The sequence below is a fragment of the Phyllopteryx taeniolatus genome, chromosome 16, assembly GCF_024500385.1.
Source record: "Phyllopteryx taeniolatus isolate TA_2022b chromosome 16, UOR_Ptae_1.2, whole genome shotgun sequence".
Lineage (NCBI taxonomy): Eukaryota > Metazoa > Chordata > Actinopteri > Syngnathiformes > Syngnathidae > Phyllopteryx > Phyllopteryx taeniolatus.
Window position 1 is genome coordinate 3,759,682 of NC_084517.1, and position 27,851 is coordinate 3,787,532.

General features: G+C 42.6%; 2 protein-coding genes across 3 annotated transcripts; one reads left to right on the forward strand and one right to left on the reverse strand.

Annotated features, from left to right (window-relative positions):
* Positions 1–662: 662 nt before the first annotated feature.
* zgc:161969 (uncharacterized protein LOC569044 homolog) lies at positions 663–11,325 on the reverse strand. 2 transcript variants are annotated; one of them, XM_061748510.1, is made up of 2 exons: positions 10,888–11,325; positions 663–6,243 (listed from the first exon to the last, which is right to left on the reverse strand). In XM_061748510.1, the coding sequence occupies exons 1-2, from the start codon at positions 11,077–11,079 to the stop codon at positions 4,525–4,527; spliced, it is 1,911 nt and encodes a 636-aa protein (XP_061604494.1). In that variant the 5' UTR covers positions 11,080–11,325; the 3' UTR covers positions 663–4,524. The 2 variants fall into 2 exon arrangements, 1 of the variants encoding a protein (XP_061604494.1); XR_009784669.1 differs by lacking the exon at positions 663–6,243 and adding an exon at positions 7,397–8,788 and having other exon boundaries at positions 10,888–11,026.
* On the forward strand, positions 10,192–25,795 carry cacng4b (calcium channel, voltage-dependent, gamma subunit 4b). Its single transcript, XM_061748514.1, has 5 exons — positions 10,192–10,409; positions 13,211–13,444; positions 21,020–21,103; positions 22,596–22,736; positions 24,085–25,795. The coding sequence occupies exons 2-5, from the start codon at positions 13,222–13,224 to the stop codon at positions 24,609–24,611; spliced, it is 975 nt and encodes a 324-aa protein (XP_061604498.1). The 5' UTR covers positions 10,192–10,409; positions 13,211–13,221; the 3' UTR covers positions 24,612–25,795.
* Positions 25,796–27,851: the final 2,056 nt, after the last annotated feature.

The following is a 27,851-nucleotide window of genomic DNA, read 5'->3' on the forward strand; positions in this document are numbered from 1 at the left end:
CAATATAGTTGATGGACCAGCTCTACTGATTCTGAAGACACTGGGCAGATTATATTGACATTGGCAGTGCATGCTGAAATCTTATTGGACAAAAAAAATCGTTAGATGTAGGCAGCAGTGAAGCCAAGAGAAATGCTATCAAATGAAGAGAAAAGATTTGGGAATATAAACAATTTCATGGGGTAAAAAGAGGTTATAAATTGGCTACTGATAACTAGGGTGGTTATAACTCCCTTTGCAGGAGAGTGAGTCTTATGGCTGCAATACAATGTGGCGATTTATATGTAACACATAATGACGTATCATAAAATGTAGGTCATCCAAATTTGTCATTTTGGTAAACCGGATTCACCTAATGTGTGAGTTTATACTGTATGCCGAAACAAGAGCTCTTGGGTTTATGGTTTAACATTTTGAAATGTCACACTGTGAAATATATGCGACTGTTGGTCTCTAGGCGAGTAACATGACAAGATAAATGCTCTTGACAGGCGTTGAACACAAAAGGCAGGCAGTGCACTTGGGAATTCTGCTGCTTGTTTTCCCATACCAAGCTTTCAAAATAAAACTTAATATCTGCTGATGTAATCTGTGCATGCTGAAGAAAACCTCTTTGTTCTCAAGTCAAGGACCCAATAAGCAAAGAACGTACACAAATGCTCTTTTCATCTCTTATACTGTATTATATAAAACCATACACATGATATATTCTCAGTCAACAGCTGTAGGAAAAGAAAAAAGAAAAGGACAAATGTTGCAATACCTTGTGAAATCGCGTTTTCATCATCCGGTTGATTGTCAATTGAATATTTCCATATAAATGAAAGGAAGGTGGAGATGAGAAAACAAGAATCAAGACTTTACATTGATGTGGATTACCGTATTTCCTCAAATAGTAAATCAAAGCATTTGTATCTCAAATCATATAGTCATGTAGACACAGAGTTTCACAACTACTATGACCCAGTAAGCTGCTGTAATGTTAGTCGTTAGAGGATAAAAAAAATAAAAAATATGCCTGTGAGTGTTGTTACATTGTTTGTGTACATGCGTTTCCATATCGTTTGTGTTCAAATATCCATTGCTTAAAGTGGCAAGGCGACAAGTGGCCGCCATCTTTGTGGAATTTTCTAAACAAAAATAAAACAAATGAGCATTTCAAACTAGTGCTGGGTGATCAGCTGTGAGCAATTTTATATTTTTCTACATTTGTTGTAGGCTACCATTGAGATTTTTCTATATTCATATTTGATCAATTTTTAAAAAATAAAAATAAATGTTGAACTACCCTCTAGTTTATTTAGTTTTCAGTACAGATGCTTTGAAACTGGCATTTAAAAAAAAAAAAAAAAAAATTATAATACAGTAATCGAGATCTGACTGAAACTTTGTCCGACAATTGGAGAAAGGCTTTCCCGAATAGCAGACAAAACTAAACGATTGAGGAGATATGTTGAGAAATAATGACATTATACTGTTTTACTCAAATTTAAAGGCTTTTTTTAAAACAGATTTTTCGATTGACAAAATCATTTCCCAGAAAGACAACCCCCCCCCCCCCCCCCCCACAAAACTCAATTTCTACGCAGCCCATCATCTGATTTTCAAAATTCTTATTGCATTGTCCTACTCTGGTTGTTGTGACCATTCTAACCAAATTCTTCATTTTGACAGACTTGTCATTTTTGGGAAATCTTGTCATGTTGCTCCATAAACAGTTATAAGCATATAGGCAAAGTTATGTAGTTGTTTTAAATACAAAAGGGTCTTTGTTTTATGTTTCATTTTGCATCAGCCAAACTGCTCCTTGTTGTGAAGTGAGTTGAGTTCACTACGGACATAAGTCAATTGTCAAATTTTGTTACAATCAAACATATGAGCACAACTGTGTGTTTTCTCATTTACTAATTAAAAGGCTGTGAATTTCAAAATAAGAGCAAGTAAATAAGTATTAATAAGTGACATGTTCAAATAAAGTGCTTAACTTCAGAATAATTATTTGAAAAACACTTCATGTTTTGATCATATGGGCAGAAGCAAAATAATGCATTATAAAAATACATTATACATAGGTAGAAGGGTTTTCCAGAATTTTGAGGTCAACTTTGGGGGTGCGCATTATACACGAGAAATTACAGTAAATGGAAGCAAATGCAGTTTATGCATAAAAGGCAATAACATTAAGCTGCAAGCACCAACGTTTCATTTGAAAATCCCCATCAATATAGTAAATTGTCAAGGACGGACGGGTATGGCTTCATTGTTCTGCTGACCATTTGTGGTCGCCAACTGCAAAGAAGTCAACAGTTGTGATTTCCCTCTCTATTTACTCCCACCGTTTTTCACTCCCGGTCCGGCCAGGCGAAAAGTTGAAGTCAAGGCAGCCGCTACAATGATTGTTAATAATATGCATTACGGTAACACGCAGTCAATGTGCTTTTGAGGGCCAGCTTCAAAATAAAAGCCTCGCGTTTAAGGCTTTTATTTTGAAGTTGGCATCTGGGGGCGCTGCCAGTGTGTTACCGTAATGCTTAATATGAACAATTGTTGTGCGGACTAGCTAAACTTGACTGCCTGACCACTGCAGTCATTGTTCGTACAGTGTATTTAAAGCCACTTTGGAGAAATAATTGCACGAGGAGATCACAAATTCCTTGTCCAGTGTTTGCCATTTTTTTTCAGATGGTCTAACAGATTAGTTGCAGGGCAGACAAATCTGCTGCACTCTTAACATATGGCTTCTTCTTTAAAGTCGCTTGCCTTAAATCAAAACATGTCCGGCTGTCGATCCCTTTCCGAGGCGCTAGCTCCAATCGTTGCTGTACTTGCTTCTCTAGGCAAGATTCACTCTCAATACTTCCACCCAGAGTGATGGAGAGGCTACCGCTGCAGTGTGTGCTGTTTAGGGAGCTCAATGACGTATTCGCCCCCTGGAGGCTGGCTGACTAAGTTGAGAAAGTGCTTCTTATGCCACACAGTGCACATTTTAAATGTAAAAAAAAAAAAAAATAATAAATCCTAATAAAAAAAAATATGACGACGACGATCAGGCTCATTTTGTCGTGGCAGACAAAATCGGGATCGAGATTGAAATTTGATTAATTGTCCTAATATACAGTCCCCTCCAAAAGTATTGGAACGGCAAGGTTTGTCGTATTCTGAAGAGATTTGGGTTCCAGATCAAAAGATGAATATGAGACAAAAGTTCATAATTCCAGCTTTTATTTCATGGTATTTACATCTAGATGTGAGAAACAACTCAGGACAGAGCACTTTTTGTTTGAAGCCACTCACTTTTCAAGTGAGCAAAATTATTGGAACATGTGACTGATGGGTGTTTCTAGTTGCTCAGGTGTTGCCTTTGAGATTGATTAGATTATATAGTGCTTGTTTTTGGCTTTGGGTTTCACCTGTGAAAACTGCATTTGCTGTTAAGCAAACATTAAGACCAGAGAGCTGTCCATGGGAGAAAAGCAAACCATTTTGAAGACGAGAGAAGAGGGAAAATCGATCAGCACAAACATTGGGCATAGCCAATACAACAATTTGGAATGTCCTGAAAAAAAGAAACTACTGGTTTACTGAGCAACAGACATAGAACAGGTCGGCCAAGGGTATCAGAAACCTGAGAGCTTTGGAGGAACACCCAAAGACAACAGTCAGTGACATCACTGCCAACCTCCACGGGGCAGGGGTGAAGGTATCACAATCCACTGTTCGAAGAAGACTGAGAGAAGAAATATACTTTTGCTCACTTGAAAAGTGTCTGGCTTCAAACAAAAGGTGCTCTGTCCCGAGTTGTTCTAACACATCTACATGTAAATAGCATAAAATGAAATTCAGAACTTTTGTCTCATATTCATCTTTTGACCTGAAACCCAAATCTCTTCAGTATACAACAAAAACAAAGGAATTGACCTTGCCATTCCAATACTTTATGGAGGGGACTGTAATTCTCTACTGTTTATATCATTAGATTTCCATTGCTGCTACTGAAGGAATTTATTTTCCTCTGCTTAGTAATTCCTTTACCGGATGAATGGTAGGCATACTTGAATGTTACTTGTAGCACTGTGTTGGATTTATTTTAATCCTTTGCACTTGACTACATTTCTTGAAAAGTAGTTATACTACCGGATATTTTGAGTTGCATTTATTTACTGTGTTTGGCCACTGTATATTTGAGTTTTGCTTCTAGAAATCTTTTTTATGCATTTAATTGTGTGGTCTATATAAATGATCAATTTCATAAATTGAGAAAAGATCACAGATAATGGCTATTAATTTCACGTCATTTTAAAGAAAAATATCACTATAAACGTTTGTCCAAATCACATAGCTCTATGTTAGATAACTCGTGTCTCAAGGCACCACTGTACCAGTAATGTTAAAAATTTTTTTTTAAAATTTTACTCATTAAGGCCTCCCTCCCTTCTGCATTTGAGTAAATAACCGGCCACTACATGAGGAAGTACGGTATGTTGTGATGAGGATTAGTTTTTAACACGATCAAGGCAAACATATTCAGCCATTGAGCACAGAGCACACATTGATGTTGTATCTCAGCAGCTGAAGGCGTTCAAAGTAGTCGTCGGTCAGAAAGTTCCTTTGAGAGGTGGCCAGGTTGCCTTTCTCTCTGAAGAGCCTCTGGATGGGCGCTGTAGACGGCAAGGTAGTGTTGTACTTGAGGAACAACTGCTTCACCCTCGGGAAGTCCTGCAGGCACTCCAAGCTCTTGCCGGTTCCTTCCACATACTTGCGGATCTCCTCTGTGACGCCACGCTCCTGGACGTGAGCTGTGAGCTTGGCCGAGCCGTAGCTGAAGAAGTCGTCTTCGGTTTCGATGGTGGAGACGTTTTGGGAAGTGATTGTGTTGATCTCGATCACATCGCAGGGGTCCACCTGGGAGGCCTCCGTGGCCAGCATTGAGCACATCTCCTCCCTCTCGGAGGCGGCCAGCCACCACAGGCGGAACTGGGGCGTGGTCGCTGTGGCGAACTTGGCCTCGTCGCTGGTGAACAACTCTCGGAAGCGCACTTCAATGGCGCTCACCATGACAACGATGACATCGCTGAAGTACTTAGCGGAATCCTTGTGCTCATTCAGCTTGTTCTTCAAACTGAGGACGGTCGGGATGACCAGGCCCAGGTAGCATTTCTGCTCGGCTTGGAACAGCTCCAGCGCAAAAGCCAGCGGGTGGAACACTGTGACGTATTCTTTGAGGAAGTCCATCTCCTCGGGCTGCAGGCGCGGGACATCCAAGCGGGCTGAGAGCTCCGTCAGCTCCCGTTCTGTGAGAGAGACGATCTTCTGCAGGGCGCAGTACTCCACGTTCCAGCGTATGACGGCCGGGACAAACAAGGCCATCTTCTTTATCTCCTCCGCCGCTTCCATGCCGACCTGAAGGTGGTGGCATTTAGTCCAAATGGAGTACACCTTAGACATTGTGCTGTAAAAAAGCTGGCACATGGGTCCTTGCGACACCGCCTGCCAGAAATCCTCCGTGACGATCTGCTCCAAGGTGTGCGAAGCGCACCGTTGGATGGTGGGCAGAAATAAAAGCATGTCCTGCTCCGGCTCACCCTCCAGCACAGCGCAGACGTTCTCAAACACGCCAATGTCATCACTGGAATCTGTGCCATCCAGCGCGAACTCTTTGAACACGTTGACAAAGGGGCTGGCGTTGTCGGTGACAGTGGTCTGAACTTTGCTTTCGATGCCGTACGCCACGTGGATGTCGTGTATCCTCCCGGCCACGGTGTCGTACGTGAGCCGACCCGGCATCCTTGCGAAGCCCAGAGCTGCCGACTTACGCTCCAGCGAGTTGCTGTCAATCCAGTGGCACGTCATGCCGAAGAAGCTGCCGTTGCCGACGGTCCACAAATCAGCCGTGGTGCAAACGTACTGGACGCCGGTGAGCTTGGCCGTCAGCTCCTCGCGCATCTTCGAGAAACTGAGATCCACCTTGGAGAATAAGGTCACCCTGTCCATGGGGTGGAGACCCTCGGTTAAGCCTGTGATCAGCTTCTTGAAGCCGGGCTGCTCCAGCACATGGAATGACTGACAGTCCTCCACGATGTAGTTGAAGATGAGGTCGTCGATCTTCTCTTGGGTCATGCATTTGGACAGGATCTCTGCTTTGATCTTTTTGAGTTGGCAGTGGCTACTTTCCTCGCCATTGTACTCCTCCTTCTTCCTCCCTCGCTTTGCATCAGGCCTGGCCTCACATCCTAAATGTGTTCTCTGCAAGACAACATGATTTAAATTTGGTGTGTGTGTCTTCCACACTATGTTGATGAATCACAACACCAGAGGCGCAACAATTAATTGATGAATCGACAGCTATTTGGACAATTGATTCGTCTTTTAGCTTCTGAATTTAGCTTCTCAACAGTAAATATTCTGTGATTTCTGTATCCTCCAAGATTATCTTTGAGTTTAATCAAAATACGACAATTTCAAACATCTGCTTATACTTTGGATAACAATGATCCCCATTTTTTGCCCATTTTCTGACACGTTACGGACCAAACCAGTATCTGAATCCTAATTTATGTTTGTGCATTTTCTGCACTGTCCATTTGGAATAATGTCCTGTTTTTTTTTTTAATGAAGGGATGGTTATTGCATTTTTTTATTTTTTATTTGATTAATCGATTAATAGAAAGGAACAAAAAAAATAAATCAACCGATGAATTGATTATTAACAAAATCATTCGTTGCAGCCCTAAACAACACCATTAGGCGGTATTATGGTACCTGGGCCTTCAGAAAAGGATTTACCTGACTGAATCCACCACTTAATACCAATTATAGAAACCATCAATAATGTACAAGTGGTGTGGGTTGTTCACTGTATAACAGCACGCAGCTGTGCCGCATACATCTGGACTAGTTCACAATCAATATTTATCAAATAACTTGACAAAATGTAGGTACTTATAAGTGAACAAATGAACGTGTGCGTATCGCTTCTTCGGATGCGTTTGGCTCGTCGAGGTTAGCTTCAGTGCTGTGCGATATTACGATATATGTCGTGGGGCAATATTAAAACATCTTAACGTACAATATAATCCTCTGTCATTCGTATTGTCATGTGAGTATGCCCTCTTTGCGAGCTGCTACTGAGGGAATGCTAATTAAGTTTCAGCAGGTTGAGGTTTGCGCCCTCACCTCCATGGCGGTCCAGCCGCCGCGGGCGGCACGACTCGTTTAATTGTGCGCGCTACGCAAAAAAATGTGTTATAACAACCGAGTAAAGATAAAATTGCTATTCATTTATATAATTTTAAGGAAAAAAAATTGCTAGGGATGGGCAAGTACCCATACCAGGCATCGGGTCAATACCGGCCTTATTTCAAGGTAACAACTACTCGTGAAGGCTGCTGATGCCAGCCACCCATACTTAACCCTCCTGTTATGTTCATTTGTCAGGAACAGCAATGATGTTCCCGGGTCAATTTGACCCAGTGCATGTTTAATTATCCAAAAGATGTCAGAAATTAAAAAAATAATAAATAATATCCTAACAAGCATTATTAATATTCCATTACTAACTATAAATATTTAGTGCAATGGCGTTCCTTACCTCTCACAGGTAATGGTTCAATTAGGATAATTTACTCTTTAAAAAAAAAAAATACATTCAAACTTTTTTTTATTGTTTCACCACTTTATTACCTTTGAAAGACCAACATATAAAACAATAGTTTTACATAACATTGAAACATAGCATTTGAATTTTGTTTTACATACATGCACGGTTGACGACTGGTTAGCACATCTGCCTCACAGTTCTGGGAGCCGGGGTTCAAATCCCGGCCCCGCCTGTGTGGAGTGTGCATGTTCTCCTCTTGCCTGGGTGGGTTTTCTCCGGGCACTCCGGTTTCCTCCCACATCCCATAGACATGCGTGCTAGGTTGATTGAAGACTCTAAATTGCCCGTAGGTGTGTGTGTGTGTGTGTGTGTATGGTCGTTTGTTTCTATGTGCCCTGCGATTGGCTGGCGACCAGTTCAGGGTGTACCCCGCCTCCCGCCCGAACATAGCCGGGTTAGGCTCCAGCAGCCCGCGACCCTAGTGAGGATAAGCGCTAAAGAAAATGAATGTGTGGATACATGCACTGTTTGTGAACCAGAAATGAACAAAATAGCAAGGAACAGCAATATGAACGAGGTGCGTGTGTGTGTGTCTGTCTGTACATCTACACAGCACACGAGTGACACGTCATCACACTGTGCTTTGCGCAAATGAATTTTGCACCTTTCGCACAGGTCATGCTTGTCTTGACATCACCAGATGGCCTGCAGACCTGGCACCTCTTCCTCTTTCCCCCAGCAGCAACCTAGAAACAAGAGGACCGTGATTACTTTACTATGGTGTCTTTTTGCTGATCCCAAGACACACACACACAACACACTCTTATACACTTATCACACACACACACTTACTTACCTCACGTACTGGTGTACTAGGTGGAGTCCTCTCCTGGATCTCCCTCAGTTGGATGTGCGGTGTCGCAAGGCCGATACATCGATCATGTTATAAAAGATGACCGATGGCCAGAGCGCAGTCATTCGCTTGGTGCTGTAGGACCCTGTTACTTTGTCCAAGTTGTCTAACCTATCCCCCCTCCACCACCCCCACCTTTCATGGCATTGTAGTCCAGGATCATGCTTGGTTTCTGGTCCTCTCCTGTGCTGGTTTCAGCATTTTGGTGCAGAGTGCTCATGAGCACAAATTGTTTTTTCTCCCGATTTTGGGGCAGTAAGACACTAAGGCTGTGGTGTCTGCGAAGGCAAACATGGAAGGTTGACTGACGCATATTTGGGATGAAGACCACTGTATTTCACCACTTTTTGACATGAATGTCTTGCTTGGAGGAATAGGAATATCTATTCCCTCAGCTGGTTCAAAATCTGAATCATGAGAATCAGAATTTAGCTCAAGATAGTCTTCATCTTCAGACACATCCTCCTCTATTTCACTGTCATGATCAAAGATGACTTCCAGAGCCTTCTGGACTGTCATCTTTTTTGCTTCTGTTGCTCATTTTGGAAAGATCTGCCTGACACAGTGTAATGTTGGTAGGACTCCCATGCAGAGAATATTTTATTTGTTTCGCCCCTCCCCTGTTGAGGGTCCACTGAACGTGGGTGGAGAACATAAATGGTTCCTGTCAAAAGTCATAACATCTGCACCTGTGTGTGTGATTGGGGTGAAATAAGTCTCACAGTTCCAAAGAAAGAAATAGTCTGACATTTCTGACACCCTTTTACCTCCAGTTTGACTGCTGGGTCAAATTGACCCGAACAGTATCTATGTGATATAAACATGCAGCGGGTGGTTGCAAATATGTGAGATGAACCACTTTCATTTTATATGTTGATTACAATACTTTTAACTCTTTTCCCTAGATCTTCAAACTTTACAACGGGTCAATTTGACCCGTAACATAACAGGAGGGTTGAGGCAAAAAATAAATCAATAAATCTGACATCAAGCAAGTCCTCCTGGCCAGTAGTTGACGCTACACTGAAGCGGTTTGACACATGGGCGAATCATCATGCGTGTCAGAAATAAGAAAGGTCTTTGTTCACAAGTACCTGTCATTGTGTTAATTGCAATTTTATGGCTCAAAAGTGCACCAGTTGGCTGTAACACGTTTTTGCTCTGACCAACCAATCAGATGACGGAAAAATGCTGCTGTCATCGAGGGGCAGCTCACTTGACCCCGGGAGAACGATTTTGCAATCAGATTGGTTCAAGAAATGGTCCCATTGCTAATATGGTTTCATTTCCATGGGCCAGCACTACTGACTCTGATGATACCGGGCAGAATAGCTTGACATGGCAACGCGCACACACACAATATTGCCAAAAGTATTCACTCACCCGCCTTGACTCGCATATTTCAGTGATATGCTCTTGCAGGGGCATATTTGTGAGATCACACACTGATGTTGGATGAGAAGGTTCTGGCTCACGGTCCACTTGAAATGAACCCAAAAGTGTTCTATCAGGTTGAGGGCAGGACTCTGCTGGCCAGTCAAGTTCACCCATACCAAATTCTCTCCATCTACGTCTTTATGGAGCTTGCTTTGTGCAGTGGTGCAGAGACATATTGGAACAGCAAAGCGTAATCCCGAACTGTTTGACTGTCTGAAATGTATTGGTATGTTGAAGCATTCAGAGTTCCTTTCACTGGAGCTCAGAAACTCATATATTTTCCAATTTTTGTAGGAACAGTTTGGAGACAGTCCAACATGACATCAAGGTTCATAAAGACATGGATGAGAGTTTGATGTGGATGAACTTGACTGGCCTGCACAATCCTGACCACAACCCTATAGAACACTTTTGGACGAATGACAGCAGAGAAAGAGAGCCAGGCTTTCTCCTCCAACATCAGTGTGTAACCTCACAAACAAGCTTCTGGAAAAACGGTCAAAAATTCACATCAACACACTCCTAAACCTTGTGGAAAACCTTTCCAAAAAAGCTCAAGATGTTATCATTGCAGACCAATGTCATATTAAAGCGTCAGCAAATACTTTTGGCAATATTGTTGAAATCTAAGGGACAGAAAAATATTAACATACACGTAGTGGAAGCAGTGCAGGCAAGAGAAACACTATGAAATAAATTCAAACTATTTCATGCAAAAAAAAAATAATAATACTGGAAATTAGGCCGTAAACGGAGGCGAGCGCTTTTGACAGCGTTTCGGCCAGTCGAGAAGGCCTCGTCGATCCTGACCGTCCTCCACTGGTAGTTAGCATGCAACAACAATGTCAGCATGATTACAAACAAGAGTTCATTTGCACACATGAACCTGGCGACCGGCGAAAGCGACGGCTAAAAAGTTCCCGGCGGACTCGCAACTTACGTCTAAATGCTTCTTTAGGTTCGACGTGGACGTCTTGGACGTGGACAGCAGGTTTACCCTGGGCAGACACAGATTACATTGCACGATGATATTTTTGCCTTGATCTGCCTTGTACGTGAAATGGTGGCGGTAACGCCAGGAGTGGATGGCCGATTTGCTCTCGCTACAGCCTTCGTGGAACTCCGCGTCCATTATGGAAGCCGCGAAAAGGACTTAAAAGACAATATAAGTGTCGTAATCCGATTTAGTAATGGTGATTACACGTAAAAGTAACGACGGGCGGCGGAGAAATCCTCATGGAGGAACAAAAGGGGGCTGGGCTTTCGGTCAGACGGAACCAGGAGTGGGCAACGAGATACGTGCAACCAATGACGGCTCGGCGAGTGGACGCGCAGGCGCAATGGGACTGTCACATGATTCGAGCGCGCAAACGCAGCATTGCGCATGCGCAGTGTTACCGCTCCCCGAACGCGACGGCGAGCCAGCGCCACCTTTTGGAAAAGCAAATACATCGCAACTCCGTATGATTTCATCTCAACATATTTAATGTTTTAATTGCATTTTCTGCGTCATATTTGAAGTTTTCGGAAAATAAGGGGGGGGGGGGGAAATTGATCATGATTTATAAATATTGCCATTTGCAGGTGTTTTTCATCCCAAAAAAATGAACTTCAATGATTGTAGCAAATGGCTACAACATAAGGAGAAATTTAAAGGGGTCTGAATACTTTCCGTAACCACTGTACATTCAAGAGATGCGTCACGAATTCTTCTTAGTTTTGATGCTCATGTACATTATTTTAATACTTTTTTTAAAAACAATTTAAGAGAGATTCATGGCAAATGTGTTGTGTCTTGTTCCATCCTAAAAACCACCAGCTTTCAAAAAGTCTCTTCTTCAAGTAATTTCTTTTCAGTTATCAAAATGCTGATTTGGCATTTTTTGTTGGCATTAGCAAGCTATCTTATAATAGCCTGTCCACGTTAAAAAAAGTTCAAAACCAAAATGCACTTCTTGCGTGCGGCGTCATCACTCAGTTGCGACGTAAGCCCGACTGAACTGCAAAGTTTAGCAACTGTTTTCTTGAGTGGCCGATCAATTTTCTTTGTTGAACAAACTGCAACGTGAACATGAGCACATCCTGTATTACGGCCTAGCCAGTTAACAGTCAGCCAATTCTACACTCTCATTCGCTGACTCCGACATCCCTCAATAGGCCAGGCCCCACCGTTTAAAGTCTCACGCACTGAGTCACAGATAATACAGTACTGTAGACTGTTTGAATGGTTTGAATACTTGCCCCTTGCATGCATATATTTTGCTTTTATATGCATGAAGCTTTCGATTATATATAAATAATAAAATAAATATTGGGGCGCTACTTTGCAGATTTTGTCTATCACCGGGGGAGGGGGATCTGCAATGTAACCCCCATGATAAACGAGGGATGACTGTAAAGGGAACCGGTTCTAAATAAACGAAAGACTGTTCAATTCCCATCCCTTACTAGCACTATGCAAGTTAATAAAAGAGTATCAGCCCCCTAAAATATTCTCAAGCCCCCCCCCCACCCCCTAAATAATTAAGTGCATCAGTCATTTTCAACTTGTTGACCATAACCAAGGGGTTTTTTTTTTTTTTTGGTTTGACATTTACATGTGGCCAATCACAGCAAAGCGAGGAAGCGAATGCGGAAGTGCTATCATAGGCCGATAAACTCTTTGTTGTTGTTTTTTCCCCCACCACAAAACATATTATTTACTGGCACAACAGTACATCTATCATCTAATGTCAGTAGGATAGCCTATTGATAAATATATAAATACTGCAAATCATGGGTGCTAGCCCCCCCCCCCCCCCCCCAACGCACATAAAACCTAGTGACGGCCTTGCTTCTACTTAAGTCAAGAGTGGTACTTTATTTATTGTTTTTTTTTTTAAATTAATTAAAAAAAAATTAAGCACCTCTAAATGTCACTGATTGCCCCCCTCTCCCCAGCAGCCCGATCTTCCATTGGTTCGATCTAGATGAGGGTGGGGTCTCTCTCTCTCCTCCCAAAGATCTCGACGTGCTCCACACTGGAGTCGTCGAGAGGAAAGAGATGGGAGGATCTTCTTGACACATTCAATGCTTTAACCCTGTCTGCGTATAGACCATTTCTGCGTTGTTTTACTATTGTTGAGAGAAAAAAAAAAAAAAAAAAAAGTGAGCTGACGCTCCAACAAGTAGGCGCATGGCGGGCGCGCACTGACGCGCTCCGGTGCGCCCGGACCGCGCCGTACACCGTGCACTGTTACTGTCCTCTCCCTCTTTGCTTGTAGTATGAGGAAGCATGGCTTGGTGTGAGCGCGGGGTTCAGACGCTGTTGGCCACCGCGGGGGCTTTCGCCGCCTTCAGCCTCATGAGCATCGCCATCGGCACGGACTACTGGCTCTACTCGCGGGCGTACATCTGCAACGGGACCAACGCCACCGCCGACGAGTCCCAGCCGCAGCCCAGGAGCAGGAAAGGGGACCTGACGCACTCGGGACTCTGGAGGATCTGCTGTATTGAGGGTGAGTCGAATAGATCAGCGCGGAATTTTGGGGTTCACCTTTTACGCACACAACATGGTTCCGTTGTGGCTCAAGTGCTAAAGTGGTCGTCTTCCATCCCAAAGGTCCTTGGTTGGTTTGATAAACAAAAACAAAAAAACAAAAAACAACTACAGTTACACCGGAGCCCAATAATGAGTCCTGTGGTAAATTCCAAATTGAGTGACAGAAATGGACGGCTACTGTTCCCTTATCAGACACACAGTGTTGCCAGATTGCAGGTGAAATTCATCAGTTGTCTAAGTTTCTTATAAAAAAGACTCACGGTACACTAGAATAGTTCTCATGGGCCTACCATTAACCCCAGTGCCCTTAAAGAAGGCGTTTAGGAGAGGCTGTGGAGAGGCGGTGTTACAAAAAGTTGAATCCGCAACAGCGTAACAAATGAAACAGAAAGACACAGACTGCGCCCTGCCGTGCTCGTCTACAAAGCGGTTACATCGCCTCGTGGGGGGGGAGGGGGGGGGGACGTCGGCGCGCACAATCGCAGGGGCGAAGTGTTCAACGTCAGCAACAAAAGAAGTAAAGCGGCTTGTCCATTCACTCTGAGGAAAGTGGCCACTTTCATTCACGTCTTCCGTGATGCTGTTGCCTGGCAACATCCCTGGAATCGCTATGGAAACATGCCCGCGGATTTAAAAATAGATGACTCTGAGTTCGCGTCATGTCCGAGCACAAAAAAATAATAAGAATGAATATGATAATATGCCCTGATGTGGTAAAGCTACTTTTTATGTATATGCGTGTGTGTCTTTTTCTAGTTGTGTGTCGTGGGAAAAAGGGGGATGCGCTTGTGTTGACGTCTCATTTTAGGCTCAGACAGATGCTCATTCATTGAACGCCCCCCCCCCCCCCCCCCCCCCCCCCCCCCCCCCCGCCCCCCACCTCGCCCCATTCCTCACTCCCTTCCTTCCGGCCGTCACTCGATTTGTCGCCTCGCATTGAGAGGGTCGATGAGATGGATACGCTGACAAGTCATCAAATGTACACCGTGACGACGCAAAATGAGGGGGCAAATAACCACGTGATGCACGGGACCAACCCATAGGCTGGGGAGATGCTCATCTGTACAACAACAGCAACCATCATCATCATCATCGTAATTATTATTATTATTATTATTATATAAATATACTACCTTTATAATATAAGTTATAAATATAGTTATTTTTATAATAATTATAATATAATTTTAAAATAAACAATCCCAGTGTGGTCCTATTTTCAAAGATATTGTTAATAATAAAAACCTGCATAGTTTAGTAGATTACTATTATTTCTTTAATAAATAATAATAATAATAATAAAACAGTTATTTTCAAATAATACTATAATTATAATTGAAGTCAAAATAATATTTATTGTACTTTAAAAAATAAAAATAATTATGAAGACAATTGTTTCATACAAATATTAAAATGAATCGTTCAAAATAATTAAAATAAGAATGTAATAATAATAATAGGCATATTATTAAATAATATATAATAATATAATAGTCACACATCATATTTCTTGTTAAATTAACATATTTATAACATAAATCATAATTTGATTTATTGTATTTAAGTAAAGATAGTAATAATAATACATAGGATTCAATATATATGGGCAATGAATTTGTTGATTTGTTGAATATTACAATTAATATTACTGCGGGGCGGGACGGTGGCCGACTGGTTAGAGCGTCAGCCTCACAGTTCTGAGGACCCGGGTTCAATCCCCGGCCCCGCCTGTGTGGAGTTTGCATGTTCTCCCCGTGCCTGCGTGGGTTTTCTCCGGGCACTCCGGTTTCCTCCCACATCCCAAAAACATGCATGAATTGGAGACTCTAAATTGCCCGTAGGCATGACTGTGAGTGCGAATGCTAGGCAGAGTTCAGCTCGCTGGCCCTGTGAGGATGAATCTGAAATGCGATCTTTTAAAGATTCCCAGTCCCATTGCTAAAATAGCTTGACGTGACTTGAGCCAGCACTACTGAGATTATTGAAATCTGATTGGACAAAAGCATCTTGATCACTTATCTCTCTTTGCCAAGTTGCTTTTTCTCCATCCTCGCCTGCAACATGAAGATTTGTAGACTCTTGTTGTTGATGTATTTCTATTGTAGCCCCGCCTTTTTAGTAATAAATGAGAGTATTGTGACATGCACAGTATGTCTGCCTTTAATTCACCGCCCCATTGACAGCGCTAAATTTTACGGCTTTATAAAACCTCATCATTCCTTGGGCTATAAAAGCCGGCCGTGGGCCCCCCTCGGCGGTCTTCACGCTGTCCTCGCAGCAGCTTGTTTTCTGCTCCCGTTTGCTGTAAACGTGTTAGATGACGCCCGAGGCGTCGGCGAAAACAATATCACCCAGCGGAGGCTGAGCTACGGAGGCTTTCTTCACACTCACTCTAATCGTGAGAGTGAGTGTGAAGGCAAGGAGCTAAGGGCACATGTTCGTGATGGATGCCGCCACTTGTGTCTCCTAGTGTGGGTGACACAATGGGATGGATTGGTAGGTAGGTTGGACGGTAGGTATGTAGATGGGTCATTTTCATATAATTCGATCAATCAAGGTAAAGACATGTAAAAAAAAAAAAAAAAAAAAAATCTAATTTAGTATTTTTTTTTTATGTCACCTTGGTTTTATATGGTTAAATGTCTCCCATGCTGAAAAGTTAGTGATGATTTAGGAAGACAGACAAACAATGAGCGCTATAATTATAGATGATAATGCGGTATATTAGGTACTTCATGTTCATTTGTACTCCACTGATGCTGCTGAGGGCACAGATCAGCATAATGACCGTGTTTCGGTCGACAGCATCTTGTTGCTATCGGCAACACAGCTGCCCTTGACACGAGTGCTGCGTATTTGGACGTGCGCACGTGGGTTTGCGTCCATTACAGTGGACGGAGGTTTGTTGTCCACGTGTCATGTTGAGTTTGCCAGCAAACGAATAGTAAGAAACAAATGAAGATGCCAGAAACACTCTGCTGTTGTGTACATTAGCTTATTAAAGACTAACGGGCGTTGCTATAGAAAAAGAGGGGGAGATGCTCTGCTTGTTACGTCCTCAATATTACATTCTAATTTGGACAGTTTAACAATATGCGGCATTCCTTAATAATCTGTCTGCCTTTTTCCTGATGTTTATAGTTTACCACCCCTGCACCTGACACAGATCATTTGGTGTCCTGCACTAAATAGACAGAAACACAATCATAAGTTTGTATTAATTATTCATCATGTCAATGCATTTTGGACAATTCTAAACTTCCAACTTGTGGGAACAATTCAGGGAGGGTCCCCATTTTGTTCCAGCAAGTAAGTAAACTCATAAATGTGAGTTTTGGTGTGGAAGCTCTCCATAGGGCTCATTCATAACTGCCCCAGAGGCCAATAAAAATGAAGTCCACTAGTTGCTAGGCATAGTTCATAGGGCTTAAGCCTAACTGCCCCATAGGCCCATTAAAACAATTGCCCAATTGTTGCTAGGCAGAGTACGTAGGGCTCAATCACAACTGGCCGAGAGGTTAAAAACAAATGTTCACTTGTTGCTGAGCAGAATTTATAGGGCTCAGTCATAATTGCCCCAGAGACCAATAAAACAATTACCACTATGTTGCTAGGCAGAGTTTATTGGGCATAACCATAACCACCTCAGAGGCAAATGAGAGACCATTTGTTGTGAAGCAGTTTATAATGTTCAATAAAAACTGTGCCACCTGTGGTTCATAGTGCTCTATCATAACTGCCCCAGGGGCGAATAAAAAATGTCAACTTGTTGCTAGGCAGAGTTCATAGGGGTCAATGACAACTGCCCCAGAGGCTAATACAAAATGTTCGCTTGTTGGGCTTAGTTATGACTGCACAAGAGGCCAATGAAAACTATCCACTTGTTGCAAGGCGGAGTTCAGAGGGCTAATTCGCAACTCCTCCAAAGGCTAATAAAAAAAGGTAATCGCTATCGGCCGATAATTTTCATTTTATGCTGATCGGCTGATCGGCTTTAATGTCATAATACGGCGATCTGATCAATGACATCATTGATCGGCTCCGCAAAAGACATTTACTCCGCGTCGCCATCGTGCACAGTATATTTGAATCCAAAAGCTAGTTTATTATTAGCCTTATCGCGTGTCTTTTGACGTTGTACTGTAAATATCTGACGGCCAATAAAGTTATAAAAAAAACAAGAACAAAGATACATTATTTACTGTGAATATAATTTTTGGAGCAATTAAGTACACAAGTATCTACAGTAAATAAACAGGTCATTTAAATAGACACATTGCTCCGGATCGGTGATCGTTTTTTTTTTTTAAACTCGCTGATCGGTGATCGGCCCCAAAAATCCTGATCGTGTAACGTCTAGAAAAATGCTATGTAACTAGAATTTAATTGATTGATTTCTTGATTGACTGATTAAAAACATAAACATATAATTGCATTCCATTTAGTCGCACCGACACAACAAACGCACACTATATCAACATAGGGTGCGTTGGGAAGTTCACTCTGGGCGCGCTCTCCCCAACCTGGAACCTTCGGTAACTCAGAGCGTTGCTAGTGTGTGTGTGCCACTCGATATAAGTATAACTGACACATTCAATATGGCGGATGTACTGACGCATCCCTAGCAGTAGCCAACACGTTCAGTAGTAAAGTTATAGAAAGGGGAACACGCTCTGTCTGTGGGTGACCCGGTCTTGTGACGCGATGGGAACATCGGACTGAATTTCCGAACAGACCCCAAACACTAGGGTGAAGCTAGGATTGGTCGGTGACTGCATGACGTCACGACGGGAAACAGTTTTGGCCATAAAACAAGCGGACAAGAACTTTTGCGCTCTCTTATCCGTAGCGTTATTCTGAACCAAGTTTTTGTTGTTGTTGTTGTTGTTTTAAATGTTATGTGAGAGTATCTCTGAAAGTCCTGTACTCCCTTTTCCATGCAAGTGTCTTTTCGGGTGGCTGGCGCTTTACTTACTGAAGCTGACGCCATGTTGGTATTATTGACAAACAAAAGTATTAGGACACCCGTTTACACAGCAACTAACAATGCTTGTATATTTGTTTCAATATCTGCGAGATGTGAGCCATGTATGTTTTTTAGTCTTTCTTCCAGCAGGTACAAATTCTCAAATCACATCTTAAAATAGAGCACATCACCGTTTTCCATCTACGACTAGACACAGAAACTTGTGCTCCATTTCTGAAATGACACTAATTAATTTGGTTGTCCCCCATTAAGCAGCAGACCTATTTAATGGGCCCTGAAAGATTTTAACGGTGACAGGGTTGCTAAGCATCTCACCTCGCCATGTACTGATGCACTTTGTGTTTGCTATAAACGTCCAAAACAAATGTTTTCTAAATGAGATTTTCATCATCCCTTGTGCAAAGGGACAAAAAGTAATGAGTTCATAATAAACACAAGAAATTAAAGCTGGTTCCAATATTTGAATGATTGGTTTTGTAGTGACGTTAAATGTGCAGTATGAATCACATTCAGATTCAATTTACATTGATGTTACAACTTCTTGCGGTGTATTCACTTTTATTGTAATTTATTTTGATTGTGAACAATTAGATTTGAAGTGAAACTCCACTGGAAAAATAAATTGAAAATAATGTTTTTTTTAACATACAAAAGTAAATGCACCACTGTTAATATACCATAATTTTCTGATGTTAAAAAAATGTTTTTGTGGGGTGGACGGGGGAGGGGAGAAATTGATTAAAACATAACGTGACTTATCATCACCAGTCAAACCAATTGAAAAATAAAAGAAAAGCATAGCTGGTCTGAAGCATGTACAGATTAAACAACAGTGGTCCCAGGATTGACCCCTGGGGAACCCCACAGGCCATAGCCATTTGGTCTAATGCACAGTTACAGATTTCAACAAAGTATGTCCTGTTCTCACTACACACCTAGGTAGTGTTACATTCAAGACCACACTAGCCAAGACCAAAAGACTTTTGGGAGTTAAGACCAAGACCGATACAAGACCAAGACAAGACTGAGACAAGCCGAGACCGTACCAAGACAAAAACTATAAACATCGAATTTTAATACCATGACAAGGTTGTACGGCACGGTGGGAGACTGGTTTGCACGTCTGCCTCACAGTTCTGAGGACCCGGGTTCAAATCTGGCCTCACCTGTGTGGTCTTTGCATGTTCTCCCCTTTCCTGTGTGGGTTTTCTCCGGGTACTCCGGTTTCCTGCCACATCCCAAAAACATGCATGGTAGGTTAATTGAAAACTCTAAATTGACTGTAGGTGTGAATGTGAGTGCGAATGGTTGTTTGTTTATATGTGCCCTGCGATTGGCTGGCCACCAGTTCAGGGTGTACCCCGCCTCTCATCCAGAAGTATTGTAAACATCATTAGTTAAATAATAACATTTATTACATTTAAAGGAATCTGTTTGGGAAAAAAATAAAATAAAAACATGTACAATAAGATTGTTGGTGTAAGTATGAAGGGGTATTAGGGGCACACTTAAGTACAGTTGAATCATTTTTTGTAATTTTACAAGATACATTCATTATGAGAAAAAAAAGCAGAAGTCAATGAGTTTTATTGTTAAACTAAAGAGTTGTTACGAGGGGGAGAAAAACACATTGTTTCATGGAAAAATCACAGCAATAAAGTCGTTACCTTTTTGAGAATAATCTCTTAATTTTATTGCCATTATGACCAAAGTTGCTTGCTCTTCTCAGTCCACAGGATACTAAAACTGCACATGAACAATTGCGAACATGACCTTCTTGGCGGAAGGAGCAATTGAAATGCTCTATGCAAATTAGAAGCTAAAACACCTTTAATCAAGTGTTAGTGATATTTACAGCTACAGGGGCGCTTGGAACATTATTCCAGAACCTCCATTAACCCTACCAACCGCTTCCCTTCTTTCGAGACAATGTTGTTTTTTTTTTCCCACTCACCCTCGCTAACCATCCTCGTGCTCTATGTCCACGCCATTGTGCAATTGCAACTCACCTATTGGGTTAAAAGCTTTCCCGCACGTGAGCTTTTGTGTTCAAAGAGGCTTCCTTCAGTCTTCATCCAGTCACAATGCAGTCATGATCACGCAATGGTGCTTAAGAGCCAGTGGGGCTGTGAGCTTTCGATTGGGGCTTTTATAGTGCATCGACTCCATTGCTTTTATAAAAGTCAAATGTCACCTTCCAGAGATGGCAGAAGTATTGATTGGACTCCGGTACTTAAGTAAAAGTACGCACGCAAAAAAAGTAGAGACTCTGAAATGTACTGTGTACTTATGTGCAAAATTAAAAATGCATTTTTATTTTTTTTTACTGTCAATTATGTCTGACAGACATTGTGATCGATAGCTTTGGTATTGGATCTCATCAGATGTGTCGATTGATTGTGCCGACTGTAAAATGTCCTTGACGGTGTTTTGTTAATTAGACGAAACAGTTTTTGTTTTATTAGGTTACATCATGTCTCCTTCCTGGATGCTGAAAGTCTTTTTTTTTTGTTTTTTGTTTTGTCTTTTGTCTTTGCCGTGCAGGCATCAATCAAGGCAGCTGTTACAGGATCAACCATTTCCCCGACGACAACGACTACGACACGGACAGCTCAGAATACTTGTTGCGTAAGTGCACCCACCACCTACCCATCTCTGTTATCTTCAACATCATGACTCATTCCGAAGTACAATTTGGACACCGACATTTTGGAAAAACTGACAGTTAATTTGAATTGTTAGGTTTGCAAAAGAGTTCTGAGGTCCTGGGTTCATATCCGGCCTCACCTATGTGGTGTTTGCATGTTCTTCCCATGATTGGGTGGGTTTTCTCCGGGTTTCCGCCCACATTCCAAAAACATGCATGGTAGACTCTAAATTGTATGTCGGTGTGAACATGAGTGCGAATGGTTGCTGAAGGGTCAAAAAAACTCCAAAAGAATTACAAATTACTCAAAAAAAGTTGAATATAAAGAACTCTAGGATATAGCTATTTCAAGTATATAAAAAAAAAAAAAAAATCACGTTTAAGATTGGTTTTAAATCATAGTACAGATTTGGATATGTATATGGTGGAATAGCTACCAAATAATAAACATACGATAAAAACATCAATACAGTTTTTTAGAATAAAATCTTTGAAATTAAGCTGAAGGCATGTTAAGGTTATACTAAGATAAATTTGGAAAATGTAAAATAAATTACAAAGTCAAATGGAACTATTTATAATGTATTTTAAAATGCTTTCATATTTTTAAACTGGTTTAAGTGAAGGTAAACAAAATAAAAAATTTTTTAAAAAAAATCATTCTTAAAAAGAGGGTTAAGCTACATGCATATAAAATATTCTTTTTATATCTGTAAATGTCTCCCATGCATGAAACCTGAAATCCTATTTTCAAGAAGGTATTGATGATTTCAATTTTTAGGCATTCATAGTAAAGACAATCAAAAGATAAATAAATGTAAATGTAATATGAGCAACGGGATTTCTGAAACTTTCTGAAAAAAAAACAAAAATCATAAACAATGATAACGACTTAAATGTAGCCAGAGCTTTGTTGATAGAACCACTGACAGAGCAAATGGCGGTGGCCCACTAAAATAAACGTCTTGCATAACGGTAAAGACAACAGTGCATAACAGTAAAGAAATAAAGAGCCTCCTAAAAACCATGTGAGTTGCTATATTTAGATGTGTTGCCCTTCAAACTCTGCGGATAAAAGTGCATAAATGGTCCTAACTACTCATTAAACCTATTTGACCCTTGTCGTTATACATACATAACGGTAAAGACGTGCCATTGTCCATTTATTTTGCTGTCTGCTATTGCGTCGCTTTTCCATCGCAAGTTCCGGAATGGCGTTTTCCTGGAAAAGGTATATTAAACGAGGTTGATTGAAGACTCTAAATTGCCCATAGGTGTGAATGTGAGTGCGGATGGTTGTTTGTCTCTATGTGCCCTGCGATTGGCTGGCGACCGGTTCAGGGTGTACCCCAAATTATATGAAAATGACCTGTATACATGCAAACAAATTATGCTTTATTTCATTTTAGCCATGGAAGATAGTGTATAGGCGCAGTGTGCGGACTGAGTCAGCATTTTCGTCTGTCACGACAGGTATCGTGCGAGCCTCCAGCGTGTTCCCCATCCTCAGCACGGTACTGCTCATGCTGGGCGGCTTGTGTGTCGGAGCGGGCCGAGTTTACAGCAAGACCAACAACATCCTCCTCAGCGCGGGCATTCTCTTCGTGGCCGCAGGTGAGGTGTCCGATCCCACCAGGTAGTCTGGAAAAAAAAAAATGTACAGTATGTAAGGGTCATTGTCATATAATTTAATCAATAACAGTAAAGGATCTAATTTAGCAATATTTTATTTATTTTTTTTTATCCTGCCTTGGTTTTAAATGAGTAAATCTCTCCCATGCTGAAATAGCCACGCTTAAAATCTTATTGTCAAAAGGTTACATTTTAGCCATTCGTAGTGTTTTGGAATTAAATCAGGAAACAATCTTGTCTTTTGTCATTTTAATGAAATCTTTGCAAAGAGAGAGACATGCAGAGAGCTTGCAGTTGCGTCACTTTCTGAAACTAAGGAACACGGAAGAGTTAAAGGAAATGGGAGGCAGTCAAGGAAGAAAGGCCTATTTACACAGTTATCGTGTCCATGAGAGAAAACGGAGGCTGGTAGAACCACTCAGGAGGGGGGGGGGGGGGGGGGGGGGGAACAAGAACCAGAACGCTCAATTAATTAACTTCCATCACCAGCCAGACCGGAGAGCTGTCTCCGCCCTGCTTTGTGCCGCGCCACATGCCACTGGACAATGGTCGGGGCACTTGCGACACCCACAGGTGGCGGAACGTCACTGCAGACGCGGCTTCACCAACCACGGTCTTTACCGGACTTGACTGGGATCTAATATTTTAAGAACGGATAAAAAAGGCCAAAGCTCCTTTCTCTCTCGCGCTCTCTCACTCTCTCATCGTTCCACCTGCCGAATGCCTGGCCCAGGCCGGGGAGCCCCCAACCTCACCACGAGGTGGCGGAGGCCGGGAGACGCCAAACTTCCCTACCGCGCTGCCAAGCGTGGACCGCAGAAGGCACCTGCCAACTCCACGACGCTACCCTTTTGGGTGTGGGGCAGTTTACGGACGAGGCTCCGTTGGGAAGGAATTGCGGCGCGAGCTTTCCCTGACCGCGTGGCAAGCATTGCCAATGCCAGCGCACCGGCCAACCTGCACTTGAAGTGCGTCTTTTTCTTTTTAATTCCTTTTTCTTAAAACCATCCCTCGTGAACACTCTTGCCAACCCCCGGAAGGTCGACCTGCCTGCCTGAATTGGTCAACACACACTTGGTCAACACTCTACTAAAAGTACAGAAACCGCTTTTTTTTTTTCCTGATGCATATTCTTTTTTCAGGCATTTTGTTTTCACATTTTTTTACAATTTTTTTTGTAGGCGTCAATTATTTGGAGATCTTCGCTCTTCGCGCTCAGGCCCAGTCTCTATTCCCTGCGAATACAGGTGGACCGTTGTACTTGGTGACTTTCCACCATGGATGACTGCTGCCTGTTCTCCTCTTTCTTCTTCCTGTTTTCCTCTCACAGGTCTGAGCAACATCATCGGCATCATCGTGTACATCTCAAGCAACGCGGGCGACCCCAACGACAAACGGGACGACGACAAGAAGTACACGTACTCGTACGGCTGGTCCTTCTACTTCGGCGCCCTGTCTTTCATTGTGGCCGAAACGGTGGCCGTGCTGGCCATCAATATCTACATCGAGAAGAACAAGGAAGTGCGCTGGCGTGCGCGCCGCGACTTCATACGCTCGCTCTCGTCGTCGTCGCCGTACTCGCGCATACCGAGCTTCCGCTACCGCCGGCGGACGTCTCAGGCCAGCTCGCACTCCACTGAGGCGTCGCGGGAGAACTCGCCCGCGGCGGGTCTGAAGGGGGCCGGGGGCGGGTGCGGGCCCCTGGACGAACTGTCTATGTACGCCCTGGCGCGGGACAGCACGACGGACAACGCGTACAGCCCCGAACACGAGGCAGCTGCCGAGTTCCTCCAGGTGCATAACTGTTTCCCCAATGATTTGAAGGACGGGGTGAATCGCAGGACCACGCCTGTGTGAGTCGCACGATGACCGGTGGGGAGGGCGAGGAATTGAGAAAAAACCAGGGGGGGGGGGGGGGTGGGGGGGGCGATCTCCTGGAGCCTGACGGCTTGCTGTAGTCTGACTTCTTTGGGGTACGGCCCCCAGCGGGTGTCCACAGCGAGGTGACGTGGACGGTCACACGTGGAAAAAAAAAAAACACTCACGCTGTACTTACTGTAAGTAGAAGTACATACACTTGTGTAAAAAATAAAAAGACTGCTAAAAGCACTGATTCAATTTCTATACGTAAGCAAAAGAGTACAGACTGAAAAAAAAAAGTCAAAAGTGGAATGTTTACTGTCAATGATATACAGTACCCGTTTGATACAGTAACTTGGTTCAACGAACTAATACCATTTTTGACACACTACTGCAATTCAACCTTACAAGTGAACTACTGTGCTCCACTCGTAATACTACTACACCCAAACAGTAGGCATGTGTCACACACCAGTAGCTCCCTTGATAGAGTGGGTACGGAAAGTATTCAGACCCCTTTAAATGTTTCACTCTTTGTTATATTGCAGCCATTTGTTAAAATCATCTTTTTTCCCCCCCTAATTAATGTACACACAGCACCTCGTATTGACAGGAAAAAAAAGTAATTGTTGATGATTTATTAAAAAAGAAAAACTGAAATATTACACAGCCATAAGTATTCAGACCCTTTGCTGTGAGACTCCTATTTAACTCGGGTGGTGTCCATCCTTTATAAGACCTTGCAGCTCACAGTGCATGTCAGAGCAAATGGGAGTCATGAGGTCAAAGGAACTGCCTGAAGAGCTCAGAGACAGAATTGTGGCAAGGCACAGATCTGGCCAAGGTTACAAAAAAAAATTTCTGCTGCACTTAAGGTTCCTAAGAGCACAGTGGCCTCCATAACCCTTAAATGGGAGACGTTTGGGACGACCAGAACCCTTCCGAGAGCTGGGCGTCCAACCAAACTGAACAATCGGGGGAGTCTATGTGAGAGAGGTAAAGAAGAACCCAAAGATCACTGTGGCTGAGCTCCAGAAATGCAGTCGGGAGATGGGAGAAAGTTCTAGAAAGTCAACCATCACTGCAGCCCTCCACCAGTCGGGTCTTTAGGGCAGAGTGGCCCGACGGGAGCCTCTCCTCAGTGCAAGACACATGAAAGCCCCCATGGAGTTTGCTAAAAACACCTGAAGGACTCCAAGATGGTGAGAAATAAGATTCTCTGGTCTGATGAGACCAAGACAGAACTTTTTGGCCTTAATTCTAAGCGCTATTTGCGGGGAAAACCAGGAACTGCTCATCACCTGTCCAATACAGTCCCAACTGGACGATTGGTTGCAATTGAAGAAAAGATGAATGCGGCCAAGTACAGGGATATCCTGGACGAAAACCTTCTCCAGAGTGCTCAGGACCTCAGACTGGGCCGTAGGTCCACCTTCCAACAAGACAATGACCCTAAGCACACAGCTGAAATAACGAAGGAGTGGCTTGAGAACAACTCAGTGACTGTTCTTGAATGGCCCAGCCAGAGCCCTGACTTCAACCCAATTGAGCATCTCTGGAGAGACCTGAAAATGGCTGTCCACCAACGGTCACCATCCAACCTGACAGAACTGGAGAGGATCCCCAAATCCAGGTGTGAAAAACTTGTTGCATCATTCCCAAAAAGACTCATGGCTGTATTTGCTCAAAAGGGTGCTTCTACTAAATACTCAGCAAAGGGACTGAATACTTAGCTGGGTCTAGCTAGTAACAGTTTTCCCCTACTTGTGCCCATTTTGGCCTATTAGTATGCAATTTAACTAAACTACTGCACTCGTAAGACTACCGGGCATAACTAGTAGGCATGTGTCACACACTAGTAGCCTTTTTATCAAAGGTATTGAATACATTCTCAAATGTCTTTCCTTAAACCCGTTCGAACATTCATTTGATATCCTTGATGTCCTGCTTAAGATCCAGGTACTAGTACACTCGTTGTCCGCACTAGTAAGACAATTCATCTTTCTAGTAGAACAACTCGGGAGCACGAGTGGAATCGCTGTGTCTAACTAGTTACGTTTGTCTTGTACTAGTGCATACTAGTGCACAATTCAACTTTAGTAGTAAACTACTGTGCTGCATTCGTAAAAATACTAGCCCAACTAGTAGGCATGTGTCACGCACTAGTTGCCTCCTTCATAAAGTATCCTGGTTAAGGTCTGTGTACTAGTATGCTCTTTGTGCGCAAGACGACTCATTGCACTAGCAGAATAACTAGGGCGCACTAGCAGAACACCTAGCATGCACTGCGCTAGTAGAACAGCTGTGTCAAACTAGAAAAAAAGAAATTCACTACTTGTGCCCTTTTTGGTCTACTAGTATGCAATTAAACTTTCCGAGTAAACTACTGTGTTGCACTGGTGGCATTACTAATCCCAACTAGTAGGCATGTGTCTTGCACTAGTTGCCTCCTTCATAAAGTATCCTGGTTAAGGTCTGTGTACTAGTATGCTCTTTGTGCGCAAGACGACTCATTGCACTAGCAGAATAACTAGGGCGCACTAGCAGAACACCTAGCATGCACTGCGCTAGTAGAACAGCTGTGTCAAACTAGAAAAAAAGAAATTCACTACTTGTGCCCTTTTTGGTCTACTAGTATGCAATTAAACTAGTAGGCATGAGTCAGACACTAGTAGCTTCCTGGACCCTACTAGTGCCACCAAAATCCCCACTAGTAGTTTTGCCTCACAAGTGACATGTAGTAGTCATACTAGTATGCAGAAATGTCATACAGTAGTTGAAAAAAAGACATTGTATGAGAAAGACAGGGTTGCACTAGTTGTTTTGCTTGTGCGCTGAATTGTCTTACTCATGAGGAAAAAGTGCATACTAGCACATGGACCTTAAGATGGAAAACTTCGAGTGAAAACATCTTACTGTACTTATTTTAAGACTTCCCCCCCCCCACCCCCCCCCTAAATTTTCAGCAAGACAAAAAGACTTATTTTAGGAACAAAATGTCTGGTTTTAAGTGAAAAGAATACAAATAAAAATCCGCCAGTGGAACTAGTACAGTATGAACTGACTTGATAAGATTCTGAAAATAAGATCTTGCATATTAAAACAATTATTATTATTGTTATTTTTTTTTTGTCTTGCCGAAAATGTACAACCACATACTGTATGAGGAAATAAACATTAGTAGATACACAAACTTTGGTTTTTGGGTTTGACTTTGTACGTACTTTACTGCCCAAT

Coding starts and splice junctions, on each gene's coding strand:
- cacng4b (XM_061748514.1), top strand. CDS start 13,222: ATGGCTTGGTGTGAGCGCGGGGTTCAGACGCTGTTGGCCACCGCGGGG. Junction 21,104..22,595: donor CAGCTCAGAATACTTGTTGC/GTAAGTGCACCC, acceptor CTGTCACGACAG/GTATCGTGCGAGCCTCCAGC. Junction 22,737..24,084: donor CATTCTCTTCGTGGCCGCAG/GTGAGGTGTCCG, acceptor TTCCTCTCACAG/GTCTGAGCAACATCATCGGC.
- zgc:161969 (XM_061748510.1), bottom strand. CDS start 11,079: ATGGACGCGGAGTTCCACGAAGGCTGTAGCGAGAGCAAATCGGCCATC. Junction 6,244..10,887: donor ACCTAAAGAAGCATTTAGAC/GTAAGTTGCGAG, acceptor GTTGTCTTGCAG/AGAACACATTTAGGATGTGA.